General features: G+C 42.1%; 2 protein-coding genes across 3 annotated transcripts; both read left to right on the top strand.

The window, feature by feature from the left end:
- Nucleotides 1-70: 70 nt before the first annotated feature.
- Nucleotides 71-5,005, top strand: LOC306781483 (putative oxidoreductase YteT). Of its 2 annotated transcripts, none has more exons than XM_079274357.1 (14): nucleotides 71-212; nucleotides 491-599; nucleotides 943-1,027; nucleotides 1,125-1,198; nucleotides 1,350-1,409; nucleotides 1,678-1,785; nucleotides 2,047-2,103; nucleotides 2,280-2,410; nucleotides 2,548-2,602; nucleotides 2,711-2,803; nucleotides 2,905-3,039; nucleotides 3,277-3,378; nucleotides 3,736-3,897; nucleotides 3,995-5,005. In XM_079274357.1, the coding sequence occupies exons 1-14, from the start codon at nucleotides 199-201 to the stop codon at nucleotides 4,121-4,123; spliced, it is 1,314 nt and encodes a 437-aa protein (XP_079130483.1). In that variant the 5' UTR covers nucleotides 71-198; the 3' UTR covers nucleotides 4,124-5,005. The 2 variants fall into 2 exon arrangements, with proteins under 2 accessions (XP_079130483.1, XP_079130484.1); XM_079274358.1 differs by having other exon boundaries at nucleotides 99-212; nucleotides 498-599.
- Nucleotides 5,006-13,178: 8,173 nt separating this feature from the next.
- Nucleotides 13,179-21,068, top strand: errfi1b (ERBB receptor feedback inhibitor 1b). Its single transcript, XM_079274277.1, has 4 exons — nucleotides 13,179-13,275; nucleotides 17,653-17,800; nucleotides 18,463-18,542; nucleotides 19,727-21,068. Exons 3-4 carry the CDS (start codon nucleotides 18,488-18,490, stop codon nucleotides 20,716-20,718), a joined length of 1,047 nt encoding a protein of 348 aa, XP_079130403.1. The 5' UTR covers nucleotides 13,179-13,275; nucleotides 17,653-17,800; nucleotides 18,463-18,487; the 3' UTR covers nucleotides 20,719-21,068.
- Nucleotides 21,069-21,290: the final 222 nt, after the last annotated feature.

Raw genomic sequence — 21,290 nt, 5'->3', positions numbered from 1 at the left:
GGGGGCGCTGTTGTACTAAGTGACTGTTTAGCGGTTGGCTTTGTTTGTTCGAAGAAGTGAACTCCGCTGTGGTAGTGAAACCTACGAGTCAAACACATCGCTGTTCGTAGGGGTCGAGTCAAACACATCGTTGTTCGTAGGGGTGTTCAGACACAATTTGACCAACGCAGAAGACAGACAGACGGTTTTGACAGCTGTATGGGACAAAACAGGTACAAACAACCATGGCATGAACTGATAACATCTTTTCCAGAAACACTGTTTTAATGAGCTAGCCTGTCTTCATATGCCTTCAATTTAAACAGATTTAGTTCACCTTCAAATTATGGCCAATCCACGCTATATCGAGATAACTAGATGAAGTAAATTAAAATGAAAACAGATCATAGGAGGTGTGGTGTCCCATTGTAGACTGTGTCTAATGAGGAGTGTTTAATAGCTCAGGCGTTGTAGGGAGTTCGTCTACAAGCTGTGATTTAAAGTGTTAAAGTTCACAGGGTGCCAGAATGACTTCCCCCGTCCGCGTGATCGTGGTGGGAGCTGGCTGTCGAGGAGAGATCTACTCCCAGTTTGCGTCCATCCACCCTGAACGCGTTCAGGTCAGTAGAGGAGAGGGTGCACCTGCAGCCTGTTCTTGCCAACAAGGAGGCAATCAGTAATTCTTGTGGATTGTGTTCTGTACTGATAAAAACATGTGATAAAAACATATGGCACCATAAAGTCCCTGTGAGCCAAATGATCCAAGATGAGATAATTGACAAGAGAAACATGTACAATATATCAATTTATATCACAGTACAAGTAGATGAGCAGATCAAGGTTCATATAGATTTGAATCATAATTTTTTTTTTAAATTCAATACAGGACTTTTACTTGGATTTCCTCTGTTGTGTTTCTACTTTACTTCAGCATTATTTAAGTTGTCAGTTTCCTTATTTCAGGTTGTTGGAGTAGCTGATCCAAGGAAATTTGCTCGCACTAAACTTCAACAGAAACACAAAATTCTAGATGAAAACATATTTGAAGGTGAGCATCAAATGAAAACAATGCATTGAACCGTTTGAAAATATCTGCCTCATACTGTATATATATTATTTTATTTTTATTTTTCCTTCCAAACTAGACTGGCACAATATCGTCGAAAGAGAGAAGTTTGCAGATGCCGTGTTAATTTGTACTCCAGACCGCCTTCATAAGGTAAACAAACAATGTACTTAATATATTCTACATGTATGTGTAACTCCCAATTTTTAGTCATGCGTGTACACACCTCATTATCTGTTTGAGTTATTAACTTTGTCATTGTTCTTCAGCTAGTTCATCTCTTAAACTCGTTTTTGTTCCCCAGGAACCTGCGGTGGCCTTTGCAAAGAAGGGCTACCATATTCTGCTGGAGAAACCAATGGCAGTGAGTGTTTTGTAAATAAACAAACCGTTATAAGACAGAGCGTAACTTTAACATTTATATTTGCGAAGTTATCCCACAGATTGATTTTTAAAGTAATTTCTTTATACATGCTGGGTTTTTCATCACATTTCAGATGACATTTCTTTCTAGCACTTCGCAAAGTATTTCGTGTCCGTTTCTGACATACGAAAACATCCTTCTCTCTCTTTTCCTTTCTACGATTGCATTCATTCCTCCCTTACGCCCCAATGTGATCATGTGACATTAGACGACTGCCGAAGACTGCACAGCAATTGTGGAGGCTTGCACTCAGAGTGGCGTGATTCTATCCGTGGGTCACGTTCTCCGGTATGATCCAGTCACCCACAAGATAAAGGTGAACATTTTATGTCATACTTTCTGTTTAAGAAAACATTCGACAGTTTTGTCCACCAGGCAGGGGTCACAGTTTGGGGTTAAAAGACGTCAATTTGGGTACCTTAAAATGAAAACTGTAATTTAGTTTTTATTCAATTTTTAACAAGGAGAGCGAAGCTTATTTTGATTCTTTCAATTCCAGAAAAAACAAAGAAGTGGTGAAGAAAATCACAAAATTCAACGTAAGAATTGACCTTGTTGTTTTTGTTTTTGTTTCTAGGAACTGATAGATGCCGGAGTCGTAGGCGATGTGATGCACATTCAGCACCTTGAGCCGGTAATAATGCAAATAGACACGAGAAATGTGTACTCAGTAGCAGGTTTGTCTTCAATGATTACCGCTGTGTTGTAATACTGCAGTAATCTCTTTACTGTAAGTAAAGTACTTTCTTTTTTTTTTTAAATATCAAGGCGTAACTGTTACAGATTAGTCTCGTCACCCTCTTCTTCCAGGTCGGGTTCTATCACTTTGCTCACTCCTTTGTTCGAGGGAGCTGGAGGAACGAAGCGGAGAGCTCTTTTGCTCTCTTGGCTAAATCGTGCCACGACATCGACCTAATACATCACTGGGCCGGACCACGCAGGTGAGCCATCAACCATCAATGATCAACTCCAAGCTCGTCTCATGCTCAGAATTAAGACCAACGTCTCCGTGCTTTCAGGTGGACGAGGTTGTTTTCTGTTTTTCATAATAACTAACTTTGCTGATCGTACTTGGCAGGTGTGTGAAAGTGTCGTCATTTGGATCCGTCAGCCACTTTGGAAAAGAAAACAAGGTCTGTGGTCTCTTCACAGCATGTCGCCTAATCAAAAGAACTGAACAACCTGGAATGTTATAAACTACACATGAGTATGAAATATGACACTGCTATTTTTTTTGTCAGCCAACAGGTGCTGGAAATCGCTGCCTGGACTGCTCAATAGAAGGAGACTGTCCATACTCTGCATCCAAAATCTACTTAAATCGAGTGAAACAGGTTCAGCACATTATTTAAACAATTGTCTATGTGAACATAATACTGAAGTTGCTATACATGATTTCACATGTACTTCATGTGTGTGTGTGTGTGTGTACTAGGGTCACACTGGCTGGCCCGTGTCAGTCATATGTCCGAGCTCGCTCCCAAACATCGAGTCGGTAACTGAGGCCCTGAGGACCGGACCATATGGCCGCTGTGTCTACGAGTGTGACAACGACGTCTGCAGTAACCAGGTTAGACAACACCGGTATTATATTAAGACTGGTTCTTATTCTCCACGGCACAACATACTGTACAACCCTCCTCTGACCCATTAAGCTTCGTTGATGCTCAAATAAAACTTGACACACCTGTATGGATGGTGGTATCAAACATAAACAAAAATAAACTGTAGTGTCGGATCATTTTTTTTTTCCGGACTGCTGCTGATTCACAAAGTCGTGTCTCGTTGATCTATCTGGTTCTCCCAGGTTGTTAACATGGAGTTTGAAGGCGGTCTGACGGCAGCCTTTTCCATGGTGGCATTCACTGAGGAGATATGCAAGCGAAAAACCACAATCTATGGCAGCAAGGTAGGACTGGAAGGAATGTGCCGAAAAGAAAAGGGCAAGAAATGCTAAAAGTGAAGAAACAAGAAATGCTACAAAAAAGGAAGCTAGCAGGAAAAAGATTTTTAAAAAAGTATGAACTTCATTAAAATCATCATTTACACGACATTTGATCGAAGGAGTGTGCAGTCAATTTCCTCCACACCAAATTAGAAAAACAGCATTTTATTTTGAAAGTGCCTCTTCCAAACTGTTAGACGCACAATCCCACATTTACACGACTGTATCCTGGTTATACCCAACAGAATCACACTGTGTTACACACTTCAAGATGGCCGCATCGGTTAAATACTCCCAATATCATGACCTGTGTCTCTACAGGGGGAGCTGTCCTGTGACGGCCATGAGGTACACGTGTTTGACTTTCTGACCCAAAGATCCACAAAGCACAAGGCACACAATGACGCCCCGCGGAACTTTGGCATGAGTGGACATGGTGGAGCGGACTACCACCTTATGGCTGCCTTTATTTCTGCTGTGGCTGTGAGTGCTTATAAATACTCTCTGTTGTTTTATCGTGTCAATGTACAGCTTCCGGTTTCATTGTTGATTTGCCGTGTGTGTGTTTTCTTGAGTGCAGAACAACGATCCGTCCCACATCCGTTCGGGTCCCGAGGAGACACTGCTGAGCCATTTGCTGGTGTTTGAAGCTGAGCGTTCTCGCCTGGAGAGCAGGGTGGTGTACTGTGGTGACGCTGGCCGAAGATAGACGACTGAAAAACACATTCAAAGGATGTGACCTTAAAAATCAAACCCTAGAATGAAGCTTAGCAGAAGTTCACCCAGGAAGACTCTTTACGCTCTCAGACTAGTGGAAAGAAAAAAAAATCAAACACTACCGGTAAGTGTTAATTGTACTGCACTACTGGTTTTGTCTGTAGATTTCTCTTCAAATCACCAAAATAAATGCTTCATTTGCATATCTAAACATCAACTTTCAGAAAACTTGTAATACAAAAAAGAATAATCTTAATGTAAGTAATCAACTATGGAGTTTCATGGTGGTATCAATTAGTTCATTTCTTTACCCTATTCACCTGTAGTGTGCAAAATGAATGGAATTTTCCAATACATTCCTCTAAGCTAGAATTCTCCACTTCATTCCGATCTATAATGTGAAGGATTGAACATAACTTAAATGTCCTAATGTAAGTTTCATGTTTATGTCTATGAGTTCAAATGTTAACCCTATTCATCTGTAGTGTCTCCCTTTAAACCAATCTACTGAACCGAGGGCCAAATCATGGAGTGCAATGAAGCTGATTGTTTATTTTATATTCCTCAGGGATTTTAATGGTGTTTGTTTGTTAGTGTGACTGATTGAGGTGAGTAAACCTGTTCAATCTTTTTAATTATAAGTGCCAAACCAAGAACTTGATCATTTGTTGTTCAGCATGACATATTGTTGTCATTTGATTAAGTGGTGTTCATGAAAAGTGTTCCTATAATTAACAGTCAGAAGTTATGTCATTGAAATTGAAATCCTTGTTTTTTCGTAATGTCGTCCCACACACCATGTGACCTGTGACCTGTGTCGGTCTGCACAATGTATGTCAGGACATCCTGAACCATGAAACGCTCAGGCTTACATGTAAAACAAAACAACTACTACTGAGCTATGGAGAGACTACATTAAATAACCTGTGAACATTAATGCGCATTAATGTGCAATATACAGAAATATGCCATTAGGTCTCCCACTTCCTCCAAATCAAGCAGGTTATTCCCTCTTGAATAACTCTTCCATTGAAGCTTCCCATCATATGTCCATCTAAACATTCACAAAAAGCATAAAACTAAATATAGCTGTTAGAAAATGTAAAAGCTGAGCACAAACTTGTTTCCAGTGGCTCTAAGGAGCATCTTCGTCTGTTAACATCAGGTCAGTGTGTCCGTCTTCCTCCTCCTCTGAATCTGACGGTTACATTCCATGACAAGTTTGATCATCTGCCGGTACATGTAAGCCAGCAGAGATTCATGACTTCAGTGCTGTAAACAATCACTGAACATATCATTTTTCACACGTTTGATTGTTTCATTTTGAAGAAAATGGAGAAATCTTTTCCGATATACTCGCCCTCTTTTGGAGCAGTATCAGGAGATCGTCTCTTCTCAACGAAAATTAGTCTTAGTTTACAGAGCTCCAGCATATTAACTAGCAGCTTACTTAAGGCAGGTATTTAAAGTGGCATGTTGATTCAAAATGATTAGATAAAGAAAATTCTTAAACATGCAAAAAAAAAGCTCAGCAGGACTGAAATCACAGAAACATGCGTAGTTTGGCTTTACTGCAGTAATATTGTAATATGAAATCAAAATAATTAATTGTGTGTGTTCAGAAATGTAAAAAATAAGTAACAACAGAAAAACCTTCTCTTTTTGTATTCTGTCAGACATTAATTAGTCAAGCAGTAACACCTGTCAAACACAAGGTGTCGCTAGTCCACTTGATTAGAGGTAAACTAATACAGTTTGACAAAAACACTGGAGTGACTGGTTTGTTGTATAAAACGGTCTGTGGACTAGGACTAGAAAAATCTCAAAATTCAGCGTTATATCAGAGCAACAATGCTAAAGCACATAATGACTGGAAAAGACTGAGAACTGAGAAAATCAGGATGACAGAACTTTGTACTCAGATAGCTGAAACTAAGAACTAAAATAATATTCTGACTCGTTCAAATGCGTGACATAGTTTGGTCACAGGAGACTAGGTGCCTAAACTAATCTTGTGTTCAAAGCATGAGAATAATCGTCACCTTTCCTGTGGTCGCTGTCCTGGTTGTTGCGTACAAGAGCCTTTATATCGATGAAAACCTCAAAGTTGCTGCAAAAAAACAGGTTGTCCCTCTCTTTGGTGTAACGAGCCACATCCTTAGCACTCTGGTCCATCAGCGTCCTCTGTCTTTCCTGGCTCATCACACTAGGTGTAGCCATGAATATGTAACAAACAAACAGTTATACAGAGTGGATGTACTTCATCTTTACAAATCTATGAAACAAATAGTACAAGTAAACAGTAAGCAGACATATGCAAGTGTGCCTCAGCTGAATAACTTCAGCAAATGAAGTCTGCTCTCATGCGTTCCTTGTTTGTTATCACTTAATGATGTCCGCCATTAGATATTAAGACATTTAAGGAAGGTTGGGTCTAGATTCAGAGTGCTGCAGAAGGATTTACCTGGCGTTGAAGGCTTCAGTGCATTTCGTCCTCAGGTTAGAAATAGTCTTGCGAATTGCATGCAGCTCCTGGATGAGATAATGCAATTAACTGTCTATATCAAAATATGAATCCCTTTAAAACCCCTTCACTGGCCATCCCACATCAAAACATCTCTTCTATTAACAGCCATGTCTTGTGTGGCACTGTTCCCAAAACTCTCTAGCTTTGGGAATGGTGTTCAATCTTCTGTTGTACAGTCAAGAAGATCTAAAAGTAAGAGGATTGGAAGCATCATTCTGGCATCTCTTCCTCCAGTTGCTACATATTGGCCGGATGTAGCAGCAGCAGCAGCTAAATATGAATTTAATATCTGACTGATGTTAAGTAATCGTACCTTTTCCAGATGAGACTGAACGTGTAGAAACTGTTTCTTCTCCACCTGCAGTGCCTGCAGCTCCTCCCTCAACTCTCCATTCCTGGTCATCCTCGTATCGAGGCATTTGCGACCCTAGAATAGAAAACCTAACGTAATTAATGGTTGTGTTTAATAGTTGCAGGTGTCGTGGTGGAGTTGGACCAGTGACGTCTTGGTGAAGTGAATTATCTGTGTAACACTATCTGTGTAACACTAACCCTGTACAGTTTGCTTTCTGTCCAGCGGGTGTTTTTTATTAAGCTCATACTGTGTGTAGTTCCCCCACCGGTCTTCTGTCCTGCCAACCTCCTCTCCAGTTTTAAAATCTGAAGACAAACGCAAACAAGTAGGTTCACCTGTGGTCAGAAAAACAAGAGAAATTCACTGTGCTGCACTCAATGGTCCATGGCACACACAAAACACACTTCACCTGGTCTTTCAAAGAAGCCACGTGGCCATTTTCTGCATCCAGCTCTTCATCTCTTCTGTCTCTACGGGCCAACATGGCAGTGAGGTCTTGAACAACACTCGCATCAGTCCAGCGGCTACAACTGCACTTCTTGTTCATCCTGGAGCCGATTGATCTCTCGTCTGATCACAGACACACAAGCACATAAATACACACAATGTTTGGACAAATATGTGACACTTACAGAGGATAAAAACAAGTTATGCCTCAGGCAAATCTGAAAACATAGAACTGAAGATGCCTTTCAACGCTACATGAGCAATTATTTAGATAAGGAAGCCACTTAATGCCTGCAGGTATCTTTTTTTAGAAGCAACTGCTGCTTGTTGTTCTGGCCATCATTGTGTTCTTTTCTTTCTACATATATATATTTTTACAACCCTCAGTTGTATTGTAATAGTATTCAAACAAGTAATGGTGAACAGATATTACTCTATTGCATCACACTCCGGTCAAACAGCTCCACAATTTTATCATGAAATGACATTCCATCACGGAGGGAGGTGTCCCTCTTAATTACCCTCTGAACGTAATAATGTCAACAACAGCACACCATTATTGGACCTTGCAACACATCCAGGATGACTAATTCTGGAGTGTGTCCCAGAGTCCATACTCCCAGATGGATCACGTTGTGTTGATGGTTGGACTGACACAGTTATTAGACTACTGTGGAAAGAAGGGTGTGTGAAGAAAGCTGAACACATGACGAAATGATTGAATCACAGAAAAACTTTGACCTCCTGCCAGGACACTCCTTCAAAGCAAAGCCCTCTTTTCCATTTGATTTAATCTGTTTGCTCATTTCTTTGAGCGGTTTCTGAACAAACCACAAGCATATAGTGTTTGACAGATTGAAAGCTAAATAAATAATGTTAACACCTGTCTGCTTTTTTTTCTTTTTTTTTCCACAGAGTAAGAAAAATCAACCTCGAGGCGTTCCCTATAAGAGGTTTGGACAAGTACAGATCAGACACACGCACACAATATGCCAGATAGAGTTTGCGACGTGCTCTTGGAGACAAGTTTGCAAACTGAGTCAGCAGCTGCATTTCTGAATGACTCAACCAGTCCACCACAGAGCCCTTTCGTTTCTCTGAGCCCTGCCCTCATACACCCTCACACAGGCACGCACTGCCTACGTTTACGCAGCGTCCCACCTCACCACAGCGTCACTTCAAGTGACACTTAACTTAGGATACCGCCTCAAACAGCCAGCGGCAATATAGACAACATTATCCAAAGAGATAAATTCTTTGGGACTTATCTGCTGGAGGACTATTATAATGTTATAATGGTTATTCTCCCTCTCTCTCTCTCACACACACACACACACACACACACACACACACACACACACACACACACACAGACACACACACACACACGGGCATCTGTGATCAGGCAAGTGGAGGAGGAAAGCAAGGAAGGGAGCAGTAAACTGTAAAACATGGTGCAGTCTGGCTCTGCCGGTGACTCAACAGGAAATGATGGAGCGGGAGTAAGTTAGGTGAGAGAGGGAAGAAGGTGGGAGTGAGAGGAGAGATACGGTGAGGGGAAAAAAAGAAAGAATGACTTTGTCATGTCTCAGGACTCTGAGCTATGTTGTGAGGAAATGCACACTAAGAGACATCATACTGAAAAGAAATCTGTAAATAGTAAAAACACAGACCCCCCCCCCCCCCCCCTCGCTGCTCTGCACAATAGAGTTCATGACGTGGACGCACACATGGTAAATAATCAGCAGTCGACCAACGATACTACCGAACTTGGCTATTTTCCGTTGCCCTCCAGAAAGGTGACCGCGTTTGTCATGTGGTTCAAAAAGACTTTGCCCTCGGAACAGGTTGTGACCACTGCGAAGACAAGCAAATATTGACAGGGTCTTCCTGTCACACAATGATGCAACCTTGTGTGTTCGCGATAACAAATCATTTTTTTTTTGACTGAGAGAGTTGATACTGAGGATAATATTTTTTAAAAAGTCAGATTCCTTTCATATACAGTTTATTTTCTCCTTCCTTCACCCTCAATCAGTTGAAGTGAATTCCTTAATGAGCTGTAGATCATCTTCACAGGGATGTGGAAGGCCTCCTGCTGGGCCTGTGGACCCTCTGCCCACATTGAGGCCTGAACTCACGGGAAAGGGAAGCTGCCCCGGCCTGCAATGCTGCATCCTGGGAAAGAATCGCTCCTTTCATGCTCGAGTCTCCGCCACTCATTGAAGCTGTCACCATGAAATCCGATGTCACAGGGTTTAAATCACTCTAACCCTTGCCACTTCCTCTCGCTTCTTTGCCCACTGTTTTGTTGTTCTCTGTTGGTGCCCTGGGGGAAAGAAGTATTTATTGTCCTTCTATAAGGATAGCACCACTACACATAAAGCTGTGTGTTTGTGTGTGTGTGTGTGTGTGTGTGTGTGTGTTTTCCACCTCTAATCCATTCATATGCTTGTAGCTACATTTCATTCACAGGGCACACTAGCGGCCTGTAGTGTAGTTTGTATCAATTAATTTAACATCTGATGAGAATAGCTTTCTTTCACAGAGAGTATTTCCTTTTGGCCATCGAAGTCAGTTCCTGAACGAGCCAACGATCAAAGGCAGCACAAACATCATTCTTCAGCCCGTCCTCCTCTTCCTCCAGGTGGCTGTTGGTTCTTTTGATAACTGAGCTGTCTCCTCACAGGCTGAGGTCAAAGGCCACGATGCGAAGCCCACTCAGACATTTGAGGAGCCCGATTCCTCCCTGCCGCCTCCGTCTTGTCAGACCCAACCGCAGACCCATTAACTTAAAGAAGATTAAACGAAGGGTGTGTTTTTCAAATCACACAAAACTCTGCCCACAGCAGTGATACAAGTCTGAATGAATGCTGCTCATTCAGGACTTTTCTAAACCTATTTATCCCTAATTCATAAAAGCGATGTGGCGACATTACTCTCTGGCAGTCTAAAAAAATGACATCAAACATGAGTGTTACACGTCAGGCTGAAGGAAGTAGTGGGCGGTAGCTAAGAAGTTCAATTTGCATGTCTTTCATGAGCAATTCTCTCTGGTCTTACACAATTGCTGCAACGTCATTCCGGAGTTGGATGACGATGCCCCTTGTTTCAGCTCCGGTGCCCTATTACAGAGTTTAATCATCGACTCAAGACCTCTTCTTTTAATGGAGACACATTTTAACTTGTTACACAACAACTGAGACATATTTCCATAACAGTCTCATTTTAAAAGTTTACATCGAATAAACGTATGTGATACACGTCTCATTATTCGTCACAACCTCTAACAAGAGGAGTGACAAATAACAGGAATGTGAAACTCAAACATAAGACTGGTGGACCGTGACTTTGAAAACAGCAGCAGGCTCGTCTGTCTGTAACGGGGCTCTAATCACTATTACATGTTTGTACACAGCTGGTTCCTCTATAAGAGAATTCCCTGTGTCACCATGTCAGAACATCAACCTACACAAATGTATTTACCATAGAACACGTTTGTTAACACCTACTTACTTTTCTTTCCTATTCCAGCTTGAGACGTTGTTGAATGGTGGGCAGACATTTATCTTCGGAGACATTTCTTATTTCAGGGGTTATCTGGGGGGGGGGTTACAGATGTGGGAGGTGGGCTTCTGACTGCACTGACAGCTGTGAGGGATGGAGGTCTCTCAAAGCAGGAAATGACTTGACCTCCCCTGTGGGAGACTGGCCCACCCCGTCAACAACGCCCACAGCTTTGAGCATCCTGGGTCACCACAAGCGCCCACGGAGGGCCTCGGAGCAACAGCAGCACAGCCCCGGCGGCAAAAAGTTTCAATGTGTACGGTGCCGGCTCACCTCTACACAACGGAACAGGACAAGTCGCTGAGACCTTAAAAGGGCTTGACATTATTCAGGTGTAGGTTGCACCATTACCTTTCGAAGACAAAGCCTTACATTGGTTGGGTGCAGCGTGAAAAACCAACAGGAGTTTCACCTTTAAGTCACACTGGAACCACATGTGATATCAGTCATTGCCCCACAGGAAGTGGATCAAATGGCCTATTTGCTAAAAAGTATGAGTATTCCTTTAAGCAAACAAATTATGTTGGTGGAAGAGGAACAGTTGATGATTGCAGCAATAGAAGCACATGTGGTGTATTTATTTTATGGGTTTGTAATTGACAGTAGGCATATAGGTATAAGGCACTCCTTAATCCATATATGACCCTATAAGGATTTTATTGGAGTATTAAAACAGTGGAAAAATATAACACTAGGATAGAAGGAGGCGGGGGGTCACAGGGTCGTTTGGCGTCGCTCGTACACTTTTACGAGGTGGTTATTTTATTCAGCACTTTACAATATTTAATGTGTCTATTTGCCCGAGGCTTTGTTTGTATTGTAACGACAGTAAAAATATCATTTAGCAGTCTGGAGGAAGACTGTCGGCTCAGTGTGGTCTGGCCTGACCTCACTTCCCTGTTATTTTCCAGTAAATGGCCTCCTGTATTGTCCTTCGTTCTCTCTCAGTGTGGGTGTAGACAAACACAGACAGTGAACTCCAATGTGACATCCAGGCTTCAGAACAAGTCCACATCCACCATAATCTTTTACGTGTTCTTCTCTATCAGTCGTATATTGTACTGCACGCCAAAAGCCACCCACACACTCTCTGACTCCCACACAGGTCAGTCCAAAAATTGTTTACTGCCTTATGAAGGGCAATTTCCCAAACAGTCAACACACAAGGCAGATAAAATGATATTAGTATAATTCTGGGCATCCCTGGGCATTGTTGCTATTTGACCGTAACTTGTTGCACGGGAAACGTTGTTTGTAAAACTGGAAATCTGACTGATGAACATTAATTAACATTAATTAAATGCTAATTCTATTAAAAGCCCTCAATAATATTGCAATTTTGTTGGATTTACAGACTTGAAATAGTCGCATGTCTATCATTGATTTCCCAAATTCACTGGGAGTGAGGACACACACGATAACAGCTGCACTTGGAGTGAGTTTCTGTTTGAGTATGAGTTCATCTGAGCCATATTCTGAACTGAGAATCCACCTTCTCTGGTTTATAGTGGTGGAGGACGTATTCACATCCTGTCCTCCATCTCTGGTCAAAATCCTGGATGTAAGTAAAAGTACAGAAATATAGCAGCAAATGTTATCAAAGTATTGTTGTCTTGTTATTGGGGATGTCTTAATGTACAAGCAGCATTTTAATGTTGCAGCTGGTTAGAATATAGCTGATTAGAACCTTTTCTGTACTGCTTTCTAGTTTAAACAAGAACAAAGCCTACAAACTATCATGTGTTTTGTAAATTAAATCTGTAAACTAAGTGACTAGAGTTGTCTGTTTAAACGAAATACAAATAAAATAAAATATCATATGTCCAGCTGAAAATAGAGTTAATGTGAATGTTCAAGTAGCCTAATGTACAAGTCACACACACACGTAGTTGTTTTCCACCTCTGCTGGTTTATAAGCCATAAACTACTTTTCCTAACAATGTTTTATTTTTCCTTATGTTTCTTTTTTTATCCTTGAGGGGGATTTTCTCCCGTTAAGACGGACTTGGGAGGAGTTACAGTCACGCTGTCGGGGTGCTGTGAGGGTGTATAAGGAGATGTGGAAACCCGCGTCACGCTGACTAAACGAGTTTAACCTCCTCCCGGGCTTGTTGACAGAGGAGGGATATTGCACATGGTTCAGGTTGGACTGAGAGACTGACTCGTACTCGCCTGTTGGTTTTCTCTCACTGGACAGGAACAGGTCGACCGACCCGGCTTTACGTGATGGACTAATGCCGTTTTAATGGTAAGACTCTCCTTCCTAATAGCTATCACAATGATGAGTGACTTAAAACTGGGCAACCAGAGGCAGTGTTTAACGTGAACGGGGGAGCCTGCTAATTGGATCCTATTCCTCGCGCGGAACTGAACGTTAAGAAGAGACTCGGGAGACGCGTCCAGCTGGTCCGAAGTTACCGTGACCGTTTGTTGTTTCTCCGTGAACACCCTCGGGTTGAACTGTGTTGACCGATTCAGCTCGTCTGTCCGGGTTATTTGTCTGTGAGCAGCGGGACAGGCTGCTCTCTTGACCGGTTCCTCGATGTCCGCCAAGTGAAGTCGCATCTGGGGATGTGTGAGTCCTGGACTGCTCGGCCGATCCACGGTCAGCCGCTAGTGGGCGCTGAAGTCGTGCTGAAGGCGAAATGGTGGAGTTAGTGTGATGAGTTCAGTCCAATTTGATATGAATAAATTGATAACATTTTAATTCTACTGATGACAAATTGAAATCGTTTTAAATATCTATCTATCTATCTATCTATCTATCTATCTATCTATCTATCTATCTATCTATCTATCTATCTATCTATCTATCTATCTATCTATCTATCTATCTATCTATCTATCTATCTATCTATCTATCTATCTATCTATCTATCTATCTATCTATCTATCTATCTATCTATCTATCTATCTATCTATCTATCTATCTGTCTGTCTATCTATCTATCTATCTCTGTCTGTCTGTCTGTCTGTCTGTCTGTCTGTCTGTCTGTCTGTCTGTCTGTCTGTCTGTCTGTCCGTCCGTCCGTCCGTCCGTCCGTCCGTCCGTCCGTCCGTCCGTCCGTCCGTCCGTCCGTCCGTCCGTCCGTCCGTCCGTCCGTCCGTCCGTCCGTCCGTCCGTCCGTCCGTCCGTCCGTCCGTCCGTCCGTCCGTCCGTCTGTCTGTCTATCAATCTATCTAGTCTATTTCTATATACTTGTTCTGCACATGTGCTGTAACTATACTTGTCAATTATGTTTACATAAATATAGCATATGTATGTATCTACATATTGATCCATTTAAAGGAACTGCTGAATATATATTGTGATCAGTAAGAAACGGCTAGTTAGTGAGACTACTCTAAAATGTAAATAAAGTTGTTAAACATTGTTCACAATATTGAATTTATGTTTTTAATTGTTGCCTCACCAGATTGTTGCCTACCCATTATAAATGATGAGCTCTCTCAGCTTAATAATTTCATTTTTAAATGTAATTCTTTGACAAGTAGTCACATTTGAAAGCTGGATATAAATTAGCTCGAGGAAATACAATTTCGAATAGCTCTAAATAGTTTAACCTATAAATATTAATCTTTACTGAGTCAGAATTACAGTCACTCACTAACTCACAAATTGGAAAATTTCCTATGACATCACCTGGCTTCCCCACCTGCAGGCTGTGAGGAAATGAGAATCAGCTCAATGTCATTTTTGTCTTTTCTGCCAACAACACCTAACGAATTAGCTTTAAGCCAAATATGGCTCTTAAAAATCTGAACAGTGTTGAAATTATTAATATCCAAACAAACTGCTGAAAATATAAACTAGAAAGAAATTCAAAGATATTACTTTTTCTTTTAGAAATAGGCCCATATGCTGTAAAGTTGGCCGTGTTGGTGTGTGGCATATATTGGCCAGGTCTTTTAGAGATACAACAACATGGGCCTATAATGTAAAAATATCAAATATTCTCATGTCACAGCTGTTAACTACAATAACAAAATAACTACACACTCAAAGGATGAAAGATCAATGTTTTTGCAAATGACAGAGAGAACTAAATCTGCATTTTATTTTCTATGTTTTGTTCAACCTACAAACTACTTTATTCCCCACATGCCACTTTTATCCCATCATGCCGTGTGCAGTGAATTGTCATGATCAGGGGACGTGAATGGTGAAATCAACTGCATCCATCAGGCATGGCCCGGTCACATCTACAACACAGGCCTCAAACACATGACCCGTTTAGGAACCAATACATGCAGAGTAGACAGTCTGCAACAGCTCTGGTTGTTACTAAACTATTGAACGATACTATACTACTCTTACTATACAACTGTATGAAAGCCTCAGTCACAAATTTAGATATCCTTCCTTTAAATAAACCGATTACAGTTGTCTCTTTAGTTTTTTTTGTTTAAAGAAACATTCATCTAGGCTGCAGATACCGGTGTTGAGAAATTGAAGTCACATATTACGGCTTTTTATTTTTTGTATTGTGGTGGAAACATTTACAATGAATGAATTTGGTAAGATTTCTGTCCGGCCTGCTTAGCTCTGAGTGTAACTCGGCCAGCAGAATTAACGGCAAGTTATAAATCATGTGATGTAAAGCACATACTTTATACCAGCACCATAATTCAATTGTCTGTAAAGGTCCAGTCAGTGAATGGCCTATTGCCTGTAAAGAAAAACTGAAGTAGGAACAGCCACGGAGAGCACATCTCCTGCATGAGATAAACAAACTGTTGATCAGCCTCTGGCTTCTCCTTTCAACGGTGCCAGTCACACAATTTGTGGCACAGGCTCATACCTTGGCCATGTCAGCTTGTCTCCATGGCGTATCTTCAGTCCTAACCTCATGGGAGAGTTCACTTGTATTTTCAGGCTTGCTTCACTGCGCACCAAAGTGACACAAAGCCCCATTCATGGCCGAGAGTGGCTCCATTCATGGACACTGAGTACTTGCCGGTAGAATTCATAATTGTTCAGCGTCTTCCATCTCCGAGGATCACTGGCGGAAATGACGCAACAGTCGGTTGTTTTAGGGATGACATAAATATTCAAATGGACGCATGGAGTCACTGTTTTGTTTGTGGTGGGGTTTGTGTTGCATTATGCATGCGCTGCTTCCCACGTCAACTGTCGGCCTGTCAGTGACATGAAACAGAGCAGGACTTTGAAGGATAAGATTGTAGTGTGATAGTGAAATTGAGATCTTGAGTTGCCCTCCGGGCGAGAAGGAGGGAGGTTACTAATTAGTGGTTTGCTGGAGAATTGCTGCGTGGTTCAATTCTATAGTCAGGAACAGACATTTACAGTGTATTTTCCTTTCGGTGTTTGCATTTCATTTTGAAATGTAGGTGATTATGATCATGAAGCAGATGGATTTGCGTAACAAATATTGTTTTTATGGGTTAAATGCAGTGGTCAAATTGCATTAATGTCAACTGTATGTGACAACTGACAAAGGGCCACATGTTTTGAGCAGCATCCCTGCTGGAAGCTGTGAGGGAATGAATACTTTGCTTGTTGACGGTTGCTGGGGCATCGCTCAGTTTTAAACCACTTCAGTTGTCAAGCGGTCTCTTTAACAAAATCTTTGACCCTCCACCTTGTGAGTAAAGCAAGGAAGCAAAGCGTCTCCTGTCACATAAAAGCAGGATGACTAGCATATCCGTCACAACAAAAAGAAAATTATTGATATCATCATTATCGGCCCTCAAGTTCCATATCAATCTCTGAGGATGACCGTGACCTCCACGTAAAGGGGATGCCAGTTGGTGTTTGTCTTTCTTTAAGCTTTATTAATTCAATACAAAATGAAACAACACTTTTTTCCATTACTCAGCAGATAGTAGCATATTTCAGGCAATACCTAATATCGTACGTGTGTCTCAGTGGTGGAGTTTCTCATGCAGTAACACAGGAATGCTGCACAATTAGCCCCTGTTGTAAGGGCGGATACTGCAGGGTTTCATGGTCACAGAGAGGAAGGAGGGCGACGAGCACTGCTGCCCTCCCACATCTGACCCAGAGGTTGTGCAACAGCCTGCTCATCAGACAAATGGCTTTAAGCTGGACCCACAAAGAGACACACACATGGCAGCTGCCCGAGCAGACGCAAGTCATTTACTGGCCTTTTGTTGTGACTGTTATTTCTTAAAAGCTCACCTGAAATGATGGGAGGGTTTCAGGAATGTAAGTTTGTACGTAATTTACACACAAGACACAAGATGGATATAATGATTTATCCGTAGGTGGTAAATGTTTTTGTGTTTCTAGCGTAGAAGTATTTGTTGTAGAATATATCTGTCCTGACCGTTGACCTGGCTGGTAAGACGAGTGCGTGCAGCTGGTTGTGCTGGATGCGGTTGTACTCCAGATGTGCACTGTTTATATGCCCTGTTCATGGCCAGTTCACACTGGCGAAGGTGTGACCGGAACAAATACAAGCAGTGATGTAATGCAAAAGCCAAATGTTGAAGTTTTGTTCCTGTTTTCTTTTGTTTAAAGCCTAATTCTGACCTGACACACCTGCTACAACTAGATGTGAATGTACAAGTTTCTTGTTACGCATGGAAAAATAGCCAGGTGAATCCACTAATACTCTGGTTTTCTGGTTTTCTCCAACAGCTGTCTGCTGGCTAGAATGAAGCCGTGATGGGTTCGATGGAGCTGTGTTCAGATACCAAACACACCTTCATGCTTTTCCAGAACAAAATTTCTGCCAGAAAATGGCTGGAAGTCAGAATAACTACTGGTGACAACATGACCTGAACAGGTACGCAAACGTCTTTAACTTCCATCAAACAAGATCAAGAGTATAATTCTGGCACGATTCATGTTAAATACTTGGCACAAAAAAACTGATTAGTATTTATCTGATTATTTTTGTGTTATTTTGATCATGTTTCATATGTAACAGAAAGAAAAATATCTCATAGAAATGAGTTCAGTGCTTCACGTCAGCATCCAAAAACAAATATATAAGATTTTATACATGTAACAACAAACATACCCGCTTGCATTGACTTATCCCCAGAGAAAATCCTCATGTGTCTGTGATCGGAATCCATCATATTGGCGATTTATTATTTAAATAGCCACAAACCACAAATCTACCTTTGCAATCTGTATAACACACAACGTGCTCTGTTGCTTGACCCTTCACACTGGACAAGGAAAGCCTGGAGGGATCCCGCTATCAGGGTTCACAGATATGCAAAAGAAGTTTTACATACAGAAGAAAATGGTTGAGAGAATGTGCAATGCTGTTACATGATGTAAAAACATGGAGGAGAGCAGAACATGTGTTCTGTGGAAGCATATGTCATGCTTGTTATTTCACATGCATAATGACTTACTCGTGACAGGTTATGTGTAGGAATGATTTACACACATGCACAGCTCTGTACGGATGTCTCAACCTCTCTTGTGTTGCAGAGAGTGTTTTGGCCTGAGTGCTGACATGGAACAAAACCTGACGGAGCTTCAACAGCAGCAAATGGAGAAGGAACTTAACTGTGAGTCTTTTACGTGTTGTTGTTTTTACATGTCAATTATTATCAATTGACTACAAGGGAAACAGATTGACAACCAGCAACCGGTTCAGTTAACTTGGATGCATGTGACACTTGTGATAGTTTAAATGTTGTGTGAATTTGAAAGAATCTCAGTTCAAATTTCCAAATGAATATTGTAATAATAACATTCATCTGTAAATATTGATAATTGGAGCAATGCTTTTTGAAAATGAATTGCTACTACAACCTGTTTTAGATTTGTGTGATCTACATTATAATTAACTGTTAAACCTTGAGATAGAAAGGAGCATGTGTTCAAACACACACAGTACACATGATTATCAGTTACCTGTGAAAATGAATTCAATTAAAACACTCATAATATTTTACAGCAAATTACAGGTCGGAAATATTTTTTGACCCTGTATTTTTTGAAATCTTTTTGAATTGTGAAAGAACAGTGTGTAGAAGTTGTGCTGTACTAAATCATACATTTTCTTAACGTTGACAAAATTGACGAGTTTATTTTGACGGTATAACTCTCTACTCTGCCCTGGCTGGACAAACCAGAGTTCAAACCCTGTTTAAGGAATAAAACAGCGTGTTGACAGGGTTATGGCGAGTTTGTCATCGCTGGACTGAGCTGTGTAGCAGAGGGAGCGGAGAACGGAGTCAAGGAGGAGGGGAAGCGATTGCTCCCTGGTCACCAGCTGTTCCTGCAGTCTGGGGCACGTCGGATGTTTCCACCGAGAAAGTTATGGGAAGCTCCGTTAAGATTATGGCCTGCGCTGCAGATAATAACGAAGCCCGCGTTAATCAGGGTGTTGTGGCTGATGTTCGACGAAGACGGTGATAGGTTAAGCGGTTGTTTTCAACATGTTTTTAATCCCGTTTCCCAAAAGATACCTTCAGCAAAACAGGAGGTTTATTTTCTAAGTAGAGTGGGTGTCCCACTCCCCCCGGTATGTTCTCCCTCCTACGCCATCACTACACTCTAGTTAAAGTTGTTCTCTCATTGGAAGTTGTTTTCCATGTTTCCTCCTCTGAGAATTGTTTCTGCAGTGAAGGAAACAACAGTGATAGCAAAACCATGAACGGCAAAGCAACGGTTTCTCGGCGTAAAGTTCAATTTAGGATTTCATTAAGACGGTTGTTTAATACCCGATTGTTTTTCCTTTTCCCAGGCAACATCTCCCAGTCTCCTTTCTACTCTGATACGTACCGCCTAGTGTCTGATAACACGCTACGGCCTCATGAGGGAGACCAGGTGGTCCCTTCTTCCCAGAGACGGACGGTTGGGGTCCACCAGAGAGAAGCCAAACCCCTGCCGCCTCTGCCTGACCCTGAGGAGGTCATGTCTGATGAGGCCGCCGATAGTGAGGTGGAGTTTTTTACCAGTGACCGACGGCGCCTTTTGCCCAAAAGCTGTCCCAAGGCCATGTGCAGGGGCACGAACAGAGACTTCGGCCAGGTGAATTACGCCTACCAGGAGAGCTCGTGGCGGGCTGGTGGTGCGGGGACCGGCTCCGTGGCTTTCTCGTGGCCAAGCAGAGAGCACAGACCAACCGGCAGAGGAAGCGGCTTTTGGGCACTAGCTGCCCAGAGAGAACACCACCAGCATGTGGCGTCAGCAGTCGGGGATGATTTGTCTAGCAAACAGCCAGACCAACACAGACTCCGGTTTCCCTGTTCAGGCCCTGCTTCCCAGCCTGTCCACAGCAGCGCCTCAGCCTGCCCCACGGACAGGCCGCTAATCCCTCCTCGTATCCCCATCCCGCCAAAGCCTCCTGCTCTCTCAAAGACTGTGAGCTCCAGCGAGGAAGACAAGCCTCCCAAAATACCTCCAAGGGTCCCCTTAGTCCCACCCTGCCCACCACGTACCCCGAGCCCCAAGAGCCTTCCAATTTATATCAACGGAGTGATGCCTGCCACACAGAGTTTTGCTGCTAACCCAAATTATGTGAGTAAGGCATTGCAGAGACAGCAGAACGAAAGGGTGCCACCTGCAGCTCAGTTTTCCCCCTGCATTGTTCCCATTGTGAAGGACGGCAGGAAGGCCAGCGCTACGCACTACATCCTCCTGCCGCCGGGCCGACCGGCGTACTCGGACAGACGAGAGAGACTCCTGAGTGAACCAGCCAGGATGGGGAACAGCAGCGTCTGGCAGAACAGATAGAAACCATCACTTATGTCCCAGTCTGAAGCTGGAGGAGTACAAAACTGTGACTGACATCATTAATAACCATGTGGTACACAGTTGTGGCGAGTGTGTGAAAACATTTACATGCTACATTCACACGTCTAATGTCATATTGGTGTTATTTTCAATGACTTTATGTTTTTCAAGATCACTTATGTCACACAACACTGTGAGGGTTTTTAATCTTACCGGTCAGTATTTGAGCAACATGAAAATAATTAAAACATTCCAGTGTTTTCACTAACAGATGAGAATATTTACATAACCGTTTTCAATTTGGGTTTGCATAGTGAACATGTCTTATCACTCGTTGACTTTGAAGTCTGACAGCCATATGCTCATATCACTAATACTAGATTTCTTACAAGAGAACAAATAATTACTGTACGTACAAGCTGGGCTTGTACCAAACTGATCATCCCATGTGTGGTTGTTTTTTTAATGACAATGCTGCTTGAAAATCTTAAGTATGGTTTATTGATATATTTAATGTTTTGCTGAATAATTCTCACGTTAAGATTCATGTTAAATTCAACAATGTGGCCGAT

This window comes from Melanostigma gelatinosum (assembly GCF_949748355.1).
Source record: "Melanostigma gelatinosum genome assembly, chromosome: 8".
NCBI lineage: Eukaryota > Metazoa > Chordata > Actinopteri > Perciformes > Zoarcidae > Melanostigma > Melanostigma gelatinosum.
The sequence above is the reverse complement of the archived record's forward strand: the minus strand, read 5'-3'. Positions and strand labels throughout refer to the sequence as shown.